At 48.4% G+C, this 19,820-nt stretch overlaps 1 protein-coding gene across 1 annotated transcript in view; it reads left to right on the plus strand.

Annotated features, from left to right (window-relative positions):
• UBR4 (ubiquitin protein ligase E3 component n-recognin 4) overlaps nucleotides 1-19,820 on the plus strand; it is a 131,391-nt gene that overhangs the window by 53,297 nt on the left and 58,274 nt on the right. The window contains exons 42-60 of the mRNA XM_019461565.2: nucleotides 191-343; nucleotides 790-1,017; nucleotides 1,314-1,471; nucleotides 2,403-2,574; nucleotides 2,857-3,058; nucleotides 4,216-4,379; nucleotides 4,821-5,037; nucleotides 6,022-6,238; nucleotides 8,196-8,259; nucleotides 8,697-8,831; nucleotides 9,821-9,995; nucleotides 10,874-11,014; nucleotides 11,888-12,009; nucleotides 12,701-12,812; nucleotides 14,578-14,708; nucleotides 14,830-15,007; nucleotides 15,471-15,575; nucleotides 17,135-17,272; nucleotides 18,119-18,293. Coding sequence (XP_019317110.2) covers nucleotides 191-343; nucleotides 790-1,017; nucleotides 1,314-1,471; nucleotides 2,403-2,574; nucleotides 2,857-3,058; nucleotides 4,216-4,379; nucleotides 4,821-5,037; nucleotides 6,022-6,238; nucleotides 8,196-8,259; nucleotides 8,697-8,831; nucleotides 9,821-9,995; nucleotides 10,874-11,014; nucleotides 11,888-12,009; nucleotides 12,701-12,812; nucleotides 14,578-14,708; nucleotides 14,830-15,007; nucleotides 15,471-15,575; nucleotides 17,135-17,272; nucleotides 18,119-18,293 — 2,987 coding nt within the window. The remainder of the gene's footprint in view (nucleotides 1-190; nucleotides 344-789; nucleotides 1,018-1,313; nucleotides 1,472-2,402; nucleotides 2,575-2,856; nucleotides 3,059-4,215; nucleotides 4,380-4,820; nucleotides 5,038-6,021; nucleotides 6,239-8,195; nucleotides 8,260-8,696; nucleotides 8,832-9,820; nucleotides 9,996-10,873; nucleotides 11,015-11,887; nucleotides 12,010-12,700; nucleotides 12,813-14,577; nucleotides 14,709-14,829; nucleotides 15,008-15,470; nucleotides 15,576-17,134; nucleotides 17,273-18,118; nucleotides 18,294-19,820) is intronic.

Below are 19,820 nucleotides of genomic sequence, written 5' to 3' on the forward strand. Positions count from 1 at the left end.
TAAAAGCCTTTCAAATGTAGAAGAAATCTTTTCCTGAATATCTTTCAGATTTCTCTTGTATCGGAAATGATTTTTGTGCATTTCGAAACCTGAATATATCCCTACCTGAAGACAGGGAACGTTAGGGAAGACTTGAGTTAGCCTACTTCCCACCATCTTCTAACCAGTCTGTTCCCTAAACCCTCTCTAGGACTGCCATGTGCTGACATTCAGTAGCTCAGGCTCTGTTTCGGATCACTTGGTGCTACACCCCCAGTTGGCAACGGGCAACTTCATCATTAAAGCTGTGTGGTTACCTGGTTCACAGACAGAGTTAGCTATCGTCACTGCGGACTTTGTCAAGGTATAGTTAGTGCTCGTTGATGATGTGGTCCTAGAATGGTTTGGTTTTTAAATCCAGAATGTCTGATCTCCATTATGTGCTAGCTTCTCCCAGAAATTAAAGGTGAGCGACCCTAACATTGTGTTGCCTTTTGTTATGATGCTGAGCTAGAGCTTTCCATCTGTAGGCTTTATGATACCGATTCTGGTTCTTCTCCTATACCAAGTGCGTGACTATTACTGTATTTATCACAAAATTTGTAGATATGTGTCTCTCCCTGGTCATTCCCTGAGGGAGAGTAGAAAGATGTTTGTCTTTGTGTGTTCTGTGCCTGACACAGATGCTTGTGGGATGGAGAATGAATGCTCATTACTTGCCAACGGCAGGTCTTTGGATTCTCCAGGATAATTTGGGGGTGGGCTGAAATAGACCTCCCTTATTTGATCTTTCTTCTTTCTGTCCTGCAGATTTACGACCTGTCTGTCGATGCCTTGAGCCCCACCTTCTACTTTCTCCTACCGAGCTCCAAGATAAGAGATGTTACCTTCCTCTTCAATGAGGAGGGAAAGAACATCATTGTTATAATGTCTTCAGCTGGTTACATCTATACCCAGCTCATGGAAGAGGCCAGTAGTGCGCAGCAGGGCCCCTTCTACGTCACCAACGTGCTGGAAATCAACCATGAGGACCTGAAGGTTCGGGCAGATGTTGCTCTCTCCTCTTCCAGATCTAGCTAGCCTAGCAGCTTCTCTGTTGTTCTTTTCCCTCTTGCCTCCTTTTCCCCAATAGCGGAAACTCTTGTCCTTTAGGACCAAACTGATTCAACGTGAAGTTCCATGATTTCTCGTGGTACTGCTGAGATTTACCCAAGGGACTCAGATTACGAGAACCTGTGATCATGATTTAAAGCTAGTAACCAGCAGAGCTGGATGCTGGTCCCTGAGGCACCATGAGAGGTTAATGCAGGTGTTGTGTGTCTTCGCCCTGACAGGACAGTAACAGCCAGGTGGCAGGTGGTGGTGTGTCCGTCTACTACTCCCATGTGCTGCAGATGTTGTTCTTCAGCTATTGTCAAGGCAAATCGTTTGCAGCTACCATCAGCAGGACGACTCTGGAGGTGTTGCAGCTCTTCTCCATCAACATCAAAAGGTGGGAAGGAGCCCTTTGTGTTCAGCTTCCCCTGGCCCAGTACTGGCATCTGCTGGGGATCTGGTGAAACTTACTTTCCTCCTGCAAGCCTTTCCCTTTTGTGAGCAAGAGGCACCTAGTGTTGGCAGGGTGGCTGTTGGCATGCTCTGTCCTCTGCCACGCAGACCCCAAGCTATGAGAAGAAGTTTGGGGACCGCTGTCACTCAGAAGGGAAAAGCTGTAGTCGAGGCAGCAAATCTGTGATGACTAAGTTTTGAAACGGGAATGTAAGTTGCTTCCAGACACCCATGCTGCCAGAATGCCCTTTAAGTTTCCTTGCTGGGGTAGTTACTGATCAGTAAACAGAACATGATGTCAGCAGTGGGAGTATGGTTGGGGTTCAGGGCGTAGAGGCTTGCGTGAGGTGTCCTGATGATAGAGGTGTGCGTAAGGTGGCAAGTGTTTATTTAGAGAGCAGGGAGAAGAGGCTTAGGCTCTGTCTTTCCTGCCTGCCCTTGAAGAGCCATTGAAGTGCCATAGGCACCATTTCTGTCCTCTGTTTTGTGAAACATTAGCTGGTTGGAGGTGAAGGCAGATGGATGCCATTCACACAGAACTTGATGTACTTGGAGATTCTTACTAGGACCAAGGATCATGCCTTAGGCAGCTCCATGGCCTATGCAGTTGACAGCCTCTAGGCACAGGGACCACCTCTTCCCTCAGACAGTGGAACCTAGCAGGGGAGATTTTTAAATCAGGACTCCTGCTGGAGGTACACCGTGGGGTATATGAGAGTATATACATGGCTCGAATAAAACTGAGGCTCGTGGGTAATTTGAGTCCCTGGACAAATACATTGCTCTGGGAATCAGGTATTTAGTCAGTATGGCCTATAAATCAAGAGAAGGAAGTCAGGATTGGTACCCTGACTGGCCGGTTTTGTCATCTGCAGTTCCAATGGTGGCAGTAAGACGTCTCCTGCCCTCTGCCAGTGGTCTGAGGTGATGAACCACCCTGGCTTGGTGTGTTGTGTCCAGCAAACCACAGGTGTGCCCCTGGTAGTTATGGTGAAGCCAGACACTTTCCTTATCCAAGAGATTAAGACTCTTCCTGCTAAAGCAAAGGTCAGTGCCAGATTCTTCCACCACTTGGCTGTGAACCTGGTCTCATTTTCTGTTTCTGTATTTGTATATTGTGTCACTTCCCCAGCTCTTGCAGTAGAAGCGGTTTATCAAAGAATTTTCACCCATTTTCTCCTAGATGCCTTTTCTTTGTTACTCTTCTGCACCCCCAAATGACTGTTACTCTTCCGCACCCCCAAAAGCTAGTTGCTTCTCTGCCTTTTTTTCCGTAGGTTCTGATCTATAGCTGTGGGAACTCACACCCTCCTTTGTCCCCTCCGCCAGATCCAAGACATGGTTGCCATTCGGCACACGGCCTGCAACGAGCAGCAGCGGACCACCATGATCCTGCTGTGTGAGGACGGCAGCCTGCGCATTTACATGGCCAACGTGGAGAACACCTCCTACTGGCTCCAGCCGTCCCTGCAGCCCAGCAGTGTCGTCAGCATCATGAAGCCTGTGCGAAAGCGCAAGACTGCTACCATTAGTAAGGCCCCTCCTGGAAAGACTGGTGGGGGAATGGGGTTGGCAGTGTTCTAGACGAGCCCCGAAACAGACCGCAATAAATATCCGTGGGGAAATGGTGACTGTTCCGCTTGTCTGTTCTATGAAGGTAGAGATAGGTGCTAGCTGATTTCCCAAAGGCAGGATAAAGTTTCTTAGGGCCACCGGTGTTCTTTGTGGCTTTTAGAGACCCATCGTGCAGCTGGCAAGCATTCCCTGGCTCTCCACTTCAGGCCAGCCTTCTTAGGTGCCTGGTAAAGAATGATCCTGTGGACCTTGTTGGAGAGCTTTTCCTCTGGGTTTGGGAACATGGCCTGCCTGATGTGAGGTGGAGGGTGGAACTGATGGAGGATAGATTGCTTCCGTTGGTCCGTTTCTTACCAAGCGGTGACGAATCCGTCCTAGATCTCTGAGCCGGGAGTCTCACTCCTGACTGATAGAGGACTCTTGAGGGTGTGAAGGCTCAAACTCAGAGTGAGTGACTCCGGTTAAGCAGAGCTACCGAAATTTGTTCTAGAGTCCATGTTTGAGATGACGACGCAGCTCATTCTCCTGTAAAGAAGTAGTTTCTATTGTTTGCTTTATTTTTTTTATTATTATTTTCAATTTAATTAATTAATTAATTTGTTATTAGTTTTTAACGTTTATTCATTTCTTGAGAGACAAAGAGATACAGAGCGTGAGTAGGAGAGGGGCAGAGAGAGAGGGAGACACAGAATCCAAAGCAGGCTCCAGGATCCGAACCAACAGCAGAGCCCAATGCGGGGCTCGAACTCCCCAACTGTGAGATCACGACCTGAGCCACAGTCGGATGCTTAACCGACTGAGCCCACCCAGGCGCCTCATGTTTACTTTAAATAAACCAGTCACGAGGGGAGCCTGTTGCTACTAGCTGTACTCCATACCACACGCAACTTCTTTGTCCCGCCGGGTTGTGTTGTGGTCAGGGGTGACGACTGTTGGACAGCTAGCCCTGTGCAGGCATCGTACTGAGGCACACGTCGTGATCCCGGGTGTCCTGCAGAGATTGATTGGAGTGTTGGAGTGTGGAGTCAGCCTAGGAGGGGCTTTACTCATGGAGGGGGTGCAGAGGTGGGAGCGTGCACTGATGCTCTCACACGCTGGTGCTGCTCCCCACAGCGACCCGCACGTCCAGCCAGGTGACCTTCCCCATCGACTTCTTTGAACACAACCAGCAGCTGACAGATGTGGAGTTTGGTGGTAACGACCTCCTACAGGTCTACAATGCGCAGCAGATAAAGCACCGGCTGAATTCCACCGGCATGTATGTGGCCAACACCAAGGTGAGGACCGTGCTGGGCTGAGTACAGTGCCCGGGTGGAAGGACCTCATAAACAGTGTGGTTCAAAGACACACCCTCTCTTAGGATGCGAGTGTAAAACATATGCTTACAGTCACCCTTGATTCCAGTTACGTGGTCCCTGGAATAAATGGCTATTTTCACTTCCACACAGAAGGGTTCCCGTTCCAACGTTAGCCACGGGGTCTCTGTGCAGAGGGCAGCAGGAGGTGGTTAGTGATGAGAAAGTAGCCTGCAGTTGGAGACTGTCCACTCCCTTGCTTCTATTTTTCTATCCTTGGAAGTAAGCAAGTCATTACCAAGGCGTTAGAAGGATAAAGGACTCATCTGGGGTCGCGTGCTTTGGCACCTGTAGGTGAAGGGTTATACGTTTGCCCCCAAGAACTCGTGTTCGTTCTCTGATGTGCGCCTTTCCTCCCTCTAGCCTGGCGGCTTCACCATTGAAATCAGCAATAACAACAGCACTATGGTGATGACAGGCATGCGGATCCAGATCGGGACCCAGGCCATCGAACGGGCCCCATCATACATTGAGATTTTCGGCAGAACCATGCAGCTTAACCTGAGTCGCTCGCGCTGGTTTGACTTCCCCTTCACCAGAGAAGAAGCCCTGCAGGCTGACAAGAAGCTGAACCTCTTCAGTGAGTCGCCAGCTCCTGGCACGGCCCCCCCTTCTCACTTGGCTGCTGACTTGGGGGCCACTTCTCTGTGGCTCTCTAGTATTCTGGGAACCCTCTGCTCTCTGCTTCTCAGTGGTCTCTGCCATCCTGAAACCCTGAGCTTCACTGGAAGTGGAAAGGAGGCAAGGGGGTGGAGAGGGATGTACGAGAATGGGGAGGGTTAGCTTCTGTTGGGACTGGCTCAGCCTTGCTGGAACGGCTGCCTGCATGGGTGGGCAGAGAGGAGGCAAGATGAACACACAATCCCCAGGTTTGTTCGTTCGTTCTTCTTTCTTTTCTTTCTCCCTTTCTTTTCCTTCCTTCCTACCTTCCTTCCTCCCTCCCTCCCTCCCTCCCTCCCTTCCTTTCTTAAGATTTTACCAAGTAATCTCTATACCCAGCATGGGGCTCAAACCCACAGCCCTGAGATCAAGAGCTGTGTGCTTCACTGACTGAGCTAGCCAGGCACCCTCACCAGGCTCTCTTAAAGCACAGATGCCTGGCCTTGTGCTGTCAAATACTTTAAACTCTCAGAGTACAAATCCGTGAGCTTTTCACAAGTCTAGCACTTTTCTGTGCCATTTACTGGCCCCTCTTGCTCCTAGAGATAGTTGATATCGGTATGAACGATGACAACCTGCGCTTTGAACCAAGGGAGCGCTTAGAGCTCCCTGCAGGTGGAGGGCGGCAGATGCTGGAATCCCTATAGCACCAGAGGATTCCCGCGGTGCTTCCCAGGGGCTCTTCTGAGAAGTGGACTTCTAGGCCTTCGGTCACATGGAGGGGCTGCTTCATGCTTCATCACCGTCTCCTCAGGGTTAAGGTGCTGTTCAAGTCTCAGGAGACAGCGTTCTTCCGTACCAAAAATCAATGGGATTTGCTGCCTTGTCAGGTCTTGGGAGGCGAGGTGGTCACGTTAGCCCTTTAGAGAATGTGCGTTCCAGAGGCTTCTCTTACTTGTTGCAGTCGGGGCCTCGGTGGATCCAGCAGGTGTCACCATGATCGATGCTGTGAAGATATATGGCAAGACTAAGGAGCAGTTCGGCTGGCCTGACGAGCCCCCGGAAGAGTTCCCTTCTGCCTCCGTCAGCAACATCTGTCCTTCGAACCTGAACCAGAGCAATGGCACTGGAGACAGTGACTCTGCAGCCCCTGCCACCACCAGTGGAACTGTCCTGGAGAGGTACCGGCACCGGCAGGGGTTGGTTCCGGTCCTCACCACTTTTCCCTCTCCCGGCACAGCCTGTCCCGAGAGAGTCTCTCAGAACTACCGGGTCCAGCCTGCGAGTTTCAGGTTGTTACACAGCCCTGTGCCCCCTTAGCGTACCAACGGAGCCTGGAAACCTGCTCAGGGCCGTCTGGCTCCAGTCTGCCTGGGGGGGCTTCTGTGCCTTCTCTTAATGCTCAGGTGCCCTTTGGAGTAGCCAGAGAGACTGCTGAGTAGAAGATGCTTAAGCCAGTGTTAGAGATGTGGGTCCAGTCTTGCTGACATTATAGGGGAAGATCTTCCGGTTCATTCCGATTTCATCGTCTTCTCTTTCTCCGCAGCAGCCAACTTATGTGGTAATGGCGCTGCTGGCAAGGGGCGGTCTGCTGCACCTGCGGCGGAGTTCACAGCCTCCTGGCGCTCCCCCCAGTGGCCTTCTTAAGCATTGCGCTTGGCTTCTTTGTGCTAGGGGCCGCTGGTTTGCCGCGGTAGACAAGTGACTCATGATGTAAGACGCTGAGTTTCTTACATCGTAAGTCGGAAAGAATAGCCTGGCTTGGAATCATTGCCTCCCACCACCAGCCTCCCCACTCCCTTTTCTCTCTCTTTCTCTTTGTTTTTTTTTTTTTCCCCCCTCCCCTATTCTTGTATTGTTTGCTTAGGATGTGTTTCCAGGTTTCTCTGAGCTTCACATTTTTTTCCTTTTTTTTTTTTTCCTTTGCTTCTCCCCCAAGTTCTGAAACTGAGTCCCTAACCAAGCTGGACCGGTTAGTATGCCCTCTTTCTTTTCTCTGCACGGGTGAGTGTGTGCCAGAGAGCAGTAACCAATGGTGTGGCTTTGCGTTGATCCTGCTTCTGTGGAAGAGTCCTCCTGCTTCTTTCTGTTCCGGTCCTTGCATGGCTGCCGAGCTATCCCGTGTAAGAGTGGAGTGTGTGGAGGGTTGTGCGTGCACACTTGGTGTTGGCCTCTCCAGAACCTTTTAGTGTGCTCTTCCGTACCCCGCTCCTCTCCGCTCCTTCTCCGCAGTGGGTGAGCAGGGGGCGAGCAGGGGGCGGGGGCGGGCCGTAGGACAGCGGGAGAGCCCTAGTGTCTGACAAGCCAGCGGACAACTTGTTCTGTCCAACTGCGTTTTACGCCTCGGGTCCCTCTTCCCCGGCTCTTTGTTGCCTTCCTCTACCCCTTGACCTTTTCCCCTCCAGCTACCTTCTCTATACCTTTCCCTGTCTGCCCGGAGCCTCAGCATCAGAATGTCGGTCTTTTCACCAGGCTCCATTAAACTCACAGGAATAAGCCCTGGGGAGCATGTTGCTGGGTACCCTTCCACAGTTGGGTTTCCTTTTTCCCAGGAGAAAATGGCTCCGTTTTCTAAAGGTGCTTCGTTGCACCCTTTGAATGTTGGCAGTTGGCATGCTCCTGAAAACGCCGTTCGTTCTCTCCCCGTACTTAGGGACTCCTAGGAAGTGCCTTTGTGCGTTTTCATGGAGGTGTGAATAAAATACTACCTTTACCTTCCCAGTGTAAGAAGATGGCTTTAACCTTTCCCTTTGTGTATCCCTTTGCCTACCTCCGTATGGGCACCTGAGCTTCGGGTCCCATTGCAGCAAGACTGTTAAGCCCCTCTCAGTGATCCCTGCCACAGGCAGCAGAAGGAAGCACACTTATCCGCTTTGAGGAAGAAAAGCTCTGTCTTTCAGTTCCGGATTATGAACATGGCCTCAGGTTGATCTCCAAGCAGGAGCCAGGTTTCTTCTGGCCTGTAACACAAGGAAACGATATGCATGGTGCCTGTGGCAGGTCTTATTGTGCTTTGATTTTGTATTTGGCATTCATTAGCTGTCCCCAAGGTCCCTCCGTCTATAGTTTGCACAGGCTAAAGCACAACTGGAGAGAAGGGTTGTTGTTGTACTCAAGCCAGCTTTTCTGTCTCCCTAGGCTGGTTGTGAGTTCTTTAGAAGCCCTGGAAAGCTGCTTTGCTGTTGGCCCAATCATCGAGAAGGCAAGTGACTTTTTCAAAGTATATGGGAGCTTTCTGAAGAGGCAGGAAGTCAGTGGAGTTGTCAGAGGCCCGAGGCCTTGCAGCTAAAGAATATTTATAGCATAATCTTGATTTGCAGAGAAGCTCCAGAGAAGTCTTTGGCTTAAGGCCTTCTGTCCTACTTTTGGGGGGATCCATAGCAAGGGCATTTCATAGAGTAGGATGAGTGCTGGTAGAAAGAACGCTGTTCCAGGAGTCATAGGCTTGGACTCGATTCCTGCTCCCGTGTTGTGGGAGGATTGTCATTTCTGAAAATCTTCATCTTGCTCTCAGCAGTCCGTAGAGCATAACCTAGCACCGGTGGCCTTGGAAAGAGGAAGGGGGAGGGCAGAGCGTAGACCGTTCATTCCGCATGGACTTGGTGGGGTTAGTGAGAACTCTGCTGTCTTCTGCACCAGGAGAGAAACAAGAATGCAGCCCAGGAGCTGGCCACTTTGCTGCTGTCCCTGCCGGCACCTGCCAGTGTTCAGCAGCAGTCCAAGAGCCTCCTGGCCAGCTTGCACACCAGCCGCTCGGCCTATCACAGCCATAAGGTACTCATTCCCTCCCAGGAAGCCTTCTGCAGAAGTGGAGGTTGTGGTACTGATGGGGAATCAAGTGAGCTGACTTTTCACGTGGAAAATGAGGAGGGGAGTGTGAAGTCTGGTGGGGAAACGACCCCACTGAGATGAGACCCACGTCATCTAAAGTCTCTCCTGGGAAATTAATGACTACCCCTCAAAACTGATGACAAGCTGTCGGATGGGCCCCTGGTTTGCACTGAGTTTTTGGCCACTAATAGCATCAGCAAGATCTAAGAAAGACTGGGGGTGCTTTCCCTGGAAAAAGTGTGAGGACTTGGGAATCGCGGAGATCCTCCTCCAGCTGTGGCACAACCCTGGATTAGGTGTACTGCTTATGGGGAGATTGCCAAATGGTTGTTGGAGAGACTCTGAGGGGGAATCTGGGGGCAGGAGTGGGTGTGCAGGGGGAAGAGAGGGGGGAGTCTCACCTATAAATGTAAGTGGTGGCGGAAGGCAGTAAGTGAGAGCAGTTGCCATAGACGGAAAAGGTGACAGATCAAGGAGGAAGAAGCCAACAGGCCAGATGCCATGGTTAGCATTGGTGCCTCTAACCCAGAACACCGAGAAATGCAGGTTTCACCTGCTGAACCTCTTGAGGAAAGGCAGTTTAGAAACAGACTCTTTGTGATAGGAACTCGCAGAGAAACGGTTCTTCCACTGTAGCAAAGTGATTGGGGATGTTGCAGGTCTGGAGAATCGGGTGGGTCCACATTTTCCTGTCACACTTTGATACTTATTTCATGACTTCTGAATTTTGTGCCTTTAATGTTTTCTGTGTGAAGAAGTTTACCTGTACTGGGCTGCTTTGAAAACTTGTTCCAGGTAGTTGGCGGTAATTAACCTGTTTTCCCGAGAGGAGGTAGCCATCCTGATGATCTGCCAGCTGTTCTGTCCTCTTTGCTGGAGTATCCTACCCAGCCCTTAGTTTTGGTTCATCCTCTGTGATACTTTTGTTATAGGATCAGGCCTTGCTGAGCAAAGCTGTGCAGTGTCTCAACACATCCAGCAAAGAAGGCAAGGATTTGGACCCCGAGGTCTTCCAGAGGCTGGTGATCACAGCTCGCTCCATTGCCATCATGCGTCCTAACAACCTTGTCCACTTTACGGAGTCAAAGCTGCCCCCGATGGAAACAGGTGAACTTGGCCTACCTGGTCGTGATCCTGAAATCTGCTTAATAACACTTTCTATAGCCTTTCACTCTCTTCTTCGTATCTCTGGCCTCTGCCTGACTGCATGCTTTGAGACAGGGATTTTACCCTTGTCTTCGTATCTTGTAGGGCTTTTGATGTTCAGATTATACCATTTAAGCGAACATTCTTTCTATTGCTTGCCCCTTCAATCATCCTTGAGTTTATTTAGTGCTCTGGATGTCAGGTATAACCTCTGTCTGAAGTAACTACCTCTTAGGATTTTAGGGCAAAGCTAAGCTTGGGCCCTGGTTGCTTTAAAGTAATAGGGTCAAATCTTGCTCTCCTGCTATTCTTTTTGCCAGTGTTTTATTAACAACATGTGCAGTGGTCTTTCTCCATGCTTGATTCTGTTTTCCTCCCTTCGCTTCACGTTGGCTGGGTACCTAACTTGTTTTGCTTTGTCAAATACAGTTTATTGATGTTTTTACAATTCTGTGTTATTTACATGCTCCCATCTGCTGTCATCATCCGGTTCCTCTTCCTAATACTCTCATCCAGGAGTCATTCCAGAAAATCTCACGTGTTCCCCTAGTTTTTAGAAGTTGAGCAGTTGGACCTGAGATCTCTGAGTCTGCTATAAAGATCCTGAATGCTCCCCTTTCTACTTAATTCTAACATACAATGTTTTCTGTGATATTCCTTTCCCAGACTGTTTTTTTCCTAGATGTGCCTGCTGGAGTCTAGGGATAGTTGGCATATTGATTGGGGCCCCACTTGAAACTCCCTCCCCAGGCAAGCTTCCTTGACCTGAGTTAACCTTAAAACAAATTAACTTCCATGTCAGATTTACCGTTGTTAATCATTTTCTGTCTCCTGCTTAGAAGGAGCGGATGAGGGGAGAGATCCTCAGAAGCAGTTGGAAGGAGACTGCTGCAGTTTCATCACCCAGCTGGTGAACCACTTCTGGAAACTCCACGCGTCCAAGCCCAAGAATGCCTTCTTGGCTCCTGCCTGCCTGCCAGGTATCATGTTAAAAGGGATACTTGAGGCCTGATCGAAGTTCTGTCTTTGAACAGATCGAGCCCTCAGTCTTTAGCCTTCACCAGCCATTTCTTCCAGAATTAATAGTCAGGAAATAGAAGGCTTTGAGATCAGTGCGTTCTTTCTGATACAGGAATTCAGCAGTGTGGCAGAGAAGCGGGATTTTCTCGTACCGTATCTCCTCCCCTGGGGTTGAATATTTCTCATAGAGGGGCACTTTTGTGTATCTCTGTATCCTTACTGGCAGTTATAATTGTTCTAAAAATTTTTTGAGAGCTTGATCAAAGCCACTTCAGAAGGGAGAAGTGAAGCATCAGCTTGAGAATGTTTTATTCCCGAGTTGCTGCTGTGTTTGGTATCTAACTTCTCACTCTCCAAAGTGTACGTGGAAAAGTAAAGATCCGAGTAGCAATCTTGGAAAGTAGAGTGAGCCCTGGTGCTCATTTGTGTTTGCAGGCTGCATGGGCAGTAAACCTAAAAGGCAGGTCAGAGTCAAGTTTATCATCACGTAAGACCTGAGGATTATGGGGAACACGTACAATCTGCTCATCTCGTCATACTTTTCTACCCTGTCTTTTGGTTTCTAAGAGTAGACGCCTACTTATTTCAGTGACGCAGGATATCTGGAAAGGCTTTCGAGGACAGTTTGAGAGATTAGGAGACTGTTAATAAAGTAAATCACAAATGATGTTGATAACCCACCTTTTGTATGTGTGTTTTGTTTGTTCTGCCGAGTGCCTGAGCCCTTGCCGGTTTTTGTTAGCTTGACCTTTATGTGGGGATGAGACTTTGTACTTCCGTGTTAGATTTTCAAGTAGCTAGAAGTTTTTCTACTGTATTTTCCTCCCCTTTAGGCCTAACTCACATTGAAGCTACCGTCAACGCCCTGGTAGACATTATCCATGGTTACTGCACGTGTGAGCTGGACTGTATTAATACAGCATCCAAGATCTACATGCAGATGCTACTGTGTCCCGTACGTATCGGGCCAGCCCCAGATATCTTGTATTGGCCTGGGAATGTTGGGAAACGTTTGTTTTTTTTTTTTTGTAAGTTTGTTAGGAAATACAGTAGACTTAAAGGAAGGTAATGGGAAGTAAGGGTTTTGAATAGCAATGAAATCTTTATAATCTCACTCATTTCATGGACTAGAAAGGTTTGAAACAGGGATGGATTTTGTTTTTCTTGTTCAGTGCTAAGTCCCCAGGGAATATACCGGCGGTTGCTACATAGTTTGTGCTAAGTTACTGTTAAATGAGTGTGTGAATGAACGTCAAGATCCAGTTCCAGTGATTGTGTCATAGAAGCTCAATGTTCGAAGTACTGATTTTAGCACAGAGCGAGGATGAGCCTGCGATCTGATGAAAAGCCAGATCCGTTTGTAGAGAGCCACTGTGACCAGCCAGTCTGTTACCAGGAACTGAGATTCGGGCAGGCAGGAAGTGCGTCTTAACATATACCAGGTCTGGAGATGGGACTAACTACTGAATTTGGTCAGCAGGGTTGCAGGTGAGAGTAGATACATAGGTCTTTCACACGTATGTAAGTGACCGACCGAGAAAGGAAAGTTTTTTTATAGACAATTTCGTGAATAATATAAAACCTAATAAGCATGCTAGTTTTTTGGGGTTTTTTTGTTTTGTTTTTTGGTTTTTTTTTAATCTCAGGATCCTGCCGTGAGCTTCTCTTGTAAACAAGCTCTAATTCGAGTCTTAAGGCCCCGGAACAAGCGGAGACATGTGACATTGCCATCCTCCCCTCGAAGCAACACTCCAATGGGTAATGTGAAGTCTGGGTTTAGGCTTGTGTGTGCACGTGGTGGGGCCAGGGAGAGGGAGGTGTACAGCCTTAGGCGGTATTGCTCATGTTGACCAAGGTCCTGGAAGCTTTGTTTGTCTATCCTGTGTCTTACCCTGCTTTGTTCCATAAAGATTTTAAGGTGGCACCTAAAGATGCATATAGTAAATAGAATAAAAATAAAATTGAAGCCATAAGAAAACAAAGAAAGGTTAATGGTAAAAGTGAGCCAAGAATATAGAAAATTTCTGTCCTGAGATTGTTATGTGTCTTGCATTATTAACAAATGAAGATTTTATATTCGGCTGAAAGCTTCCCGAGAGCTATAGCAAAAATAAGAACAGTTAACAAAAGTCACAGTGAGTAAAGACAAAAAACAGTCATTTTTCAGGAAACCTATATTTTCCTAGCATAAGAACTCTTCGTTAAGGGCCCATTCTATTGCCTAAGGGGTAGTATCCCCAGTGGTCTTGACCTACAGTAAGTTTGTTAGCAAATATCACAAGAGATACCCCTCCTGATGCACTTGGACACAAGTCAAGGGCATGACATTTAACATTTTAGTAAAAGCAGTTCTACAGAATGTCTAAATGTTAGCACGATTATGTAACTCTCTGGTTATTTCCTTTGGCTCACAAGTAAATTTCCAATGAAAGTCCCATATGTAACTTTAAATTTTCCACTAGTTACATTATAAAGAGCAAAAAGAAGTAAGTCCAGTATGTAAAGAATACCATTTCAACATGCACTCAGTATAAAAATTTGCTAATGAAATACTTCCCATTTAAAAAATTTTTTTGTACCGTTTTCAGAATGTAGTGCGTTCACACTAATCCCACATGTCTCTTTGGACTAGCTGCGTTTTCATTGCTCTGCAGCTACACGTGGCTGGTGGCCACCTTTTGGTACAATTGCAGGTTTATTGGAATGTGTGCAACTTGACGATCTTCGGATAACCTTCTTTGGATATTATTTATTAATGTAAACTTGAGTTAGGCAACAGTTTGTGCCTCTTTTCTTGGGTGAGAAACTACCATACAGGTAATTGACGTTTCCAGTTCAGGCCTTTGTCACGTGCTTTCACAACCCAGTAAGTGGAAGGCAAGGAAGGCCTCCACCCTCTTCTGACAATTAGGGGTTTAAACCGGACTCCTTTCTCCGTTATCAGAAGGGCTCCCCACCTGACACAGAAGCCAGCCTGGGCAGGACCTGTAGCGGTGGCCTCAGTTTCTATTCGATGGTTGTACATTTTAGTTCTGGTTCTTCTCGTAATGGTTATGTAGTATGAAAATCCCACAACACAGCTGTTTTGGACAGGAGTGAAATGATACTCCAGGCTGCCGTGATGTCACAGATAAACATCTCAATTGTACTATTTCCCCGGTCTTGCCCAAGGTCTCGTGGGAGTTGGTGGGAGCTCCTGGGGCCTACTGGTCTTAGATTTTTCTGCCCGTGGAATTCAGGTTGTTTTTTTTGTTTGTTTGTTTCGTTTTGTTTTCAGTTTTGGTTTTTTTTTTTTTTGTTTTGTCACTTCATCAGCTGGGAAAGTCTTCTCCTAAGGGGGCAAGATCCTGCTGGGCCCAGGGAGTGAGAGACAAGGCTGGGGTGTCCTTGTGGCTTACCTCTAAAGCATAGGGCTCTAGCTGGTAGCTCGTCTTGGGTTTACGCTGCTGCATGACTGTGCACACCACACGCCAAGGGAGGAAAGAACAGGCACTGTTGGGTGACTGGGGTTTCTTTGGCTCAGGAGATAAGGATGACGATGATGATGATGATGCAGATGAGAAAATGCAGTCATCAGGGATTCCGAATGCTGGTCACATCCGTCAGGAGAGCCAGGAACAGAGTGAGGTGGACCATGGAGATTTTGAGATGGTGGTGAGTCTCTGGCAGCAGGAGAGGGGAGGAAGAGTCTCTTAGCTCTCCTCTAGCTCTCATTCTGTGGACTTGCAAAAGCTGCCATTTACTGTGGGACACTGACAGAGCTTTCTCTCTGCAGTCTGAGTCGATGGTCCTGGAGACAGCTGAAAATGTCAACAATGGCAACCCCTCTCCCCTGGAGGCCCTGCTGGCAGGCGCAGAGGGCTTCCCCCCCATGCTGGACATCCCGCCCGATGCAGATGACGAGACCATGGTTGAACTAGCCATTGCCCTGAGCCTGCAGCAGGACCAACAAGGTAGAAGGCCGTGCCGGGAGCAGAGCCGCCCGGCGGCCTTGAGCAGCAGAGAGGGTCTGGCAGTTACTGATATCCGGCTGACTTAGCTTGTCCCCAGATTTGGGGAGAGGTGGATCTGGGTGAGAGCTGTTCAGAGACACAGGTGGAGAGTGACAGGGTCGTGGTGGGATTTGCAGTCTGGGAACCAATCTCCTCATTTCCGTTAGTTTGGTCTTTTGGATTATTTCCTCCCAAATCTGTTAGATTCCTCCGGCCTGTGTCCTGCCTGAGCTGAAGGAAGCCTTCCACCATGTCTGTAACCAGACTTGGTGGGTGGACAGCACCGGCTGTTGATTAACTTCCTCCAGGCCAGAGGGGGTCACACGCCGGTGAATTTAGACTCCCGAGGGCAGCAGGCAGCCAAAGCAGTGCTGTGGACGGGGTCTGGAAGGAATGCTGTGCTCACTCTCCACTTGTTTCCCAGGCAGCAGCAGCAGTGCCCTGGGCCTGCAGAGCCTGGGGCTGTCCGGCCAGGCACCCAGCTCTTCCTCTCTGGACGCAGGAACCCTCTCTGACACCACAGCATCAGGTAACTGTCCACAGCAAGGAGCGCGGCTTGGGGCCCCAGGACCCTGCGGCCTCGCTTCTGGTGCTGTGAGAGTGGAACGGGCAGCTGCTTTGACAGGCCATTCTGGACTTCCTGCTTCTGCCTTTGCTTTAGGAATGCGGGCGTGGAGGGCACGGTGATGCAGCTCGGCAAAGGCGCTCGTGGCTCTGCTTCCTGACACTTTGCATGCTGCCTGGCTCCCGCTGGTCTCCCGAGGAAAGGCCGAGAGAGCGGCTTGCAGGGTGGTCAGCTGTAGGGCTCCGGTGACAGCTTTCAGGGCTCTTCGCCAGAGTCCTGACGCTCTAGACAACATGGAAAGGGAGACGAGGAGTAGCTAGAGCTCATGCCATTAACTGTTTTCTCTTCATTTACAAATAAAAGCGAAGCGGCAAGAAGCTGAGTTCTGCCTCAGGTCGGTGAGGCTCAGCGGCAGGGGCCTGTGAGCCCGGGAGGTGGGGGTGGAAGTGCAGAGGAACTCGTCAGACCCCGTTTTGTCTTTGCACTCCACCTCTTTGCTGATCTGATAAGAAAAAACCAAAATGTCCTGAGCAGAGAGTTGGACCAAATAGAGGAGGATGGGACACTGGGCGATCCACTAGAAAATCAACCCCTGAGTGACGTAAGGGTTGATCTAGAGTTTTCCAGAGTGCTGCTTCCCTGTATTTCTTTTTTCCTTCTTTTCTTTCTCTCTCTTCTCTTGGGAGTTTAACCCTGGATAGAAGAGAGGGGGAGAAACTGGCTGTCCCTCTCACCTTGCTGCCGTGGTGTGTGTCGCTTTTCTCTAGTTTCATTCGTTGCCGTCCTCTCAGGCTCGGAGGTGGCCGTCGTGCTGTGCCGATTGTGTTTCTGCCGTGCTCTGTGGCTGTCTTGGCTTTCTTCCCCCCTGTATCTCATCCAGCATTTTCCTCCTGTCTCAGCTCAGCCCTGATCCTGGATGCTGTGGCTGTCTCTGGGGAATTTCCTTGCTTCATTCTTAGCGTCTGATGAGGATGATTAGGAGGGGGGAAATTTCCCAACGAACTCCCCTCTGGACCACCTGATCAAAAACCAAACCAAACAAACAAACAAGGTTGATTCAAGAGCTCACGACAAGTGATTTCCTCACATAAGCACAAATGAACTGATTGCAAAACAAATCTCCTTAAGATTCAGAGTTCTGTGCTTTGAACGGTAATGGGTAGTCTCTGATCTCAGCAGGTGTCAGTAACACCTAGACAGTGGTGACTGTGAAGCATTCTAACTAGAAAACTGAGTGTCCACATCACAGATTCTCGTTGGATCTCTGCACTGTCTACTCGCTGTAGTATAGCAGCGAAGGAAATGCCCAGCGAACTGGGGTTTCACTTCTGTCTAAGTACTGTTTGCAATGCACCGTGTACAGTGTTTGTTCCTGTTGGTGATTAACCAGCAAAGCAAATCTCTCCCTTTTTCCTTTGATGACAGGATGTATCAACCGCATTGTGTCCCCTCTGCACTATGTGGTTTGATGCTGTCGCCCCAGGAGGGGTTTTTACCTGTAACAGCTCTCGTTATTCTCTTAGCTCCAGCCTCGGACGATGAGGGCAGCACGGCGGCGACTGACGGCTCCACCCTTCGGACCTCCCCTGCTGAGCATGGTGGTAGCGTGGGCTCGGAGAGCGGGGGGAGCGCCGTGGACTCGGTGGCCGGCGAGCACAGTGGTAATGTGGCTGGGGGGCCCGATCTCCCTGGGCAAGGGCGGGAACACACTAGGAGTCTCTGCCCGGGTTCTGGGGGTTGGTGTCAGGCAAGGGAAGTTTTGAGGGCTCGCTGAAAGCCTTGAGAAATTCATTTGACCTCAACTTTGGAGTTTCAAACGTTCAGGGATAATAGCTTAAGCACCAGATGGTTAATATTGGGATATTTTACAGGCCACTTTTAATTGTCTCTTTTTGGGAGAAAGCAGTGACGTGCATAATCCCAAATCATGACTGATCTAAAACAGTTAACGGTACGACCTTAAAGTCCATCGTACTGTGGCTCTTGTCCCCCTCTATTGGGGGAAGCTGTTCTGGACAGTCCTCCTGTTGATGATCTGATGTGTTAACATGGCAGGCCATAGTCTACTGGCTGAAAGGGCAGGGCTCTAGAATGAGAAAGCATGCCATTTGGGTTTGACCTTGTAAACCAGTCTGTGGTTAAAAATTTGATAGGAAAATATTTTGTAGAAGAGATTAAGAGTAGCTGGTAATTTCTAGATTCCCAAGGCAATGTGAGGGTCCTTTGGGTTACGAGATGGAAATTTATCAGCAACAGAGATTAAGATTGTTTTTGTAGGTGGATCTTCTGTACCATAGAAGGTTGAGTGACTGGTGCCCTGGGAGTCTTTCAGCATAGTGCTATGGGGCCAGAATCTTGCATTCACTCCGTATTTCTTTTCTTCTTCACGCAGAAGAAAAAATGTTCTAAAGCTACTGGTCATCTCCTAACTATTGCGGACTTCAGAATGCGTTGGGTTCCACCACGCTTGGGCGACGATATACACTTTTGTAACCTTTTCCCTCTAGTATCTGGTCGGAGCAGTGCTTATGGTGATGCCACGGTGGAGGGGCACCCAGCTGGACCAGGAAGTGTCAGCTCAAGCACTGGAGCCATCAGCACCACCACCGGACACCAGGAAGGAGACGGCTCTGAGGGCGAAGGAGAAGGGGAAGGAGAAGGAGATGTCCATACTAGCAACAGGTTAGGACTTGGTCATTTGCAGTCAAGAGACTGTGGGAGAAGATTCCAGGAACAGGATGATGGACCAGTTGCAGGAGGTGGAGTCACGATACCAGTATATTTCTTTTGAAATACCGAAGGCAATAAATTCAGGAAACAGTTTAAGGTCTTAGGAAGCCTTCTAGGTTTGTCTTCTTTACCCTAATTAGGATTACATCAGTGTAGGTTAATGGCAGAGAGAATAGGAAGTAGTTTTTCTCTTAAGGCCCCGGATTTCATATCCTCAGTCACTCTAAAGTGATTTTCGGAAAACCGTGTATCTTCCCGCTCAAATCTTTCTTGTTTCCTCATCACCCATGAGCCCATGTTGTAGCATTCTCTTTACAAGCAGCACTGTTCTGGGCTCAACAGTTGTAGCTGCTAGGTGTGTGCCAGAAGTAGTAGCTCCCCGTGTTCAGCGTGTTTATAAGGTGATAGCAAATACGTGTTTATAGCTGGAGATACCAGTGATAGGGCATTTGGCAAATTGAAAGCGATCTGTAAAATCCTAATCCGTCTCCCTCAAGAAGTTGTGGTGGTGTTTGGTGCTGGATTGTTGGAGTGAAGGTAGTCTGAACCGAGAGGTGACTAGAGAGATACATTTGTGTTCTAATGTTTGTTAGATTTGTTGATAGGTAACTGCCCACAGGTATCACATTAGTGCAGAAATAATAACTGGCACTTTGAACTCCACGATTTCTACAAAAGGTCACTGGAGCCGATAGGCATCAGAGACATTTTCAGAGGGCGTCAGCGAGTGTGTCCCGTACTCCCCGTTTCCTACCACTTGAACCTCAGTTCTTGGAACATCTCTGATGAAGGTGACCTCTGGCCCAGCTGATGATATTTTGATGGGGTTTGTTTTTTAACTTAACACGAAGGGGTTTTTTACTTAATCTTTTTTTTCTCACTTAACGTGCTCTCTGGGTTAATTCTGTGTGTCCAGAGAATGTGGTCTTTGTGATTTCTTGTTTTTTGAAATTTATTTAAAGCCTTTTTAATCTAGTCTTCCTTTGCTTGTTAATCAAAATGGTTAAGTTTATTTGTGATTAGTGTTAATTACTGATGTATTTGAATTTATGCCTACCGTTCACCTCCTGCTGTTTCTTTGTTTTGACTGTTTCGGTGCCTCTTTTTGTCTTTGCAGTCCTCTTTTGGGTTGATTTCCTATGTTTTCATTCCTTTTTCTTTCCTTTTACCTGCCCTGCCTCCATGTTTGGTACTGCAGTGTCTTGGTGGTTACCCTCCTCATTTCAGTGTGTACGTTTAACTTCTCCAAAACCAGAGTTAACTAAGAGCTGTATCTTCTACCTGAATACTAGAGAGGACCTTACAAGGCTTGGCCCCTTCTTATCAACTTAAGCGGTGACTTTCCTGTGCTTTAATTTCTTTTTAAAAAAGGCTTTTGAAGCTTTCAAGGTATTGTTACTGTTTTATATAGTTTATGTGGTTGGTGTTTATTCAGATTTACTTATATGTTTACCTCTTCCTGTGCTCGGCATTTTCTTG

The sequence above is a fragment of the Panthera pardus genome, unplaced genomic scaffold (genome assembly GCF_024362965.1).
Source record: "Panthera pardus isolate Hobbes unplaced genomic scaffold, ASM2436296v1 HiC_scaffold_11, whole genome shotgun sequence".
Taxonomy (NCBI): domain Eukaryota; kingdom Metazoa; phylum Chordata; class Mammalia; order Carnivora; family Felidae; genus Panthera; species Panthera pardus.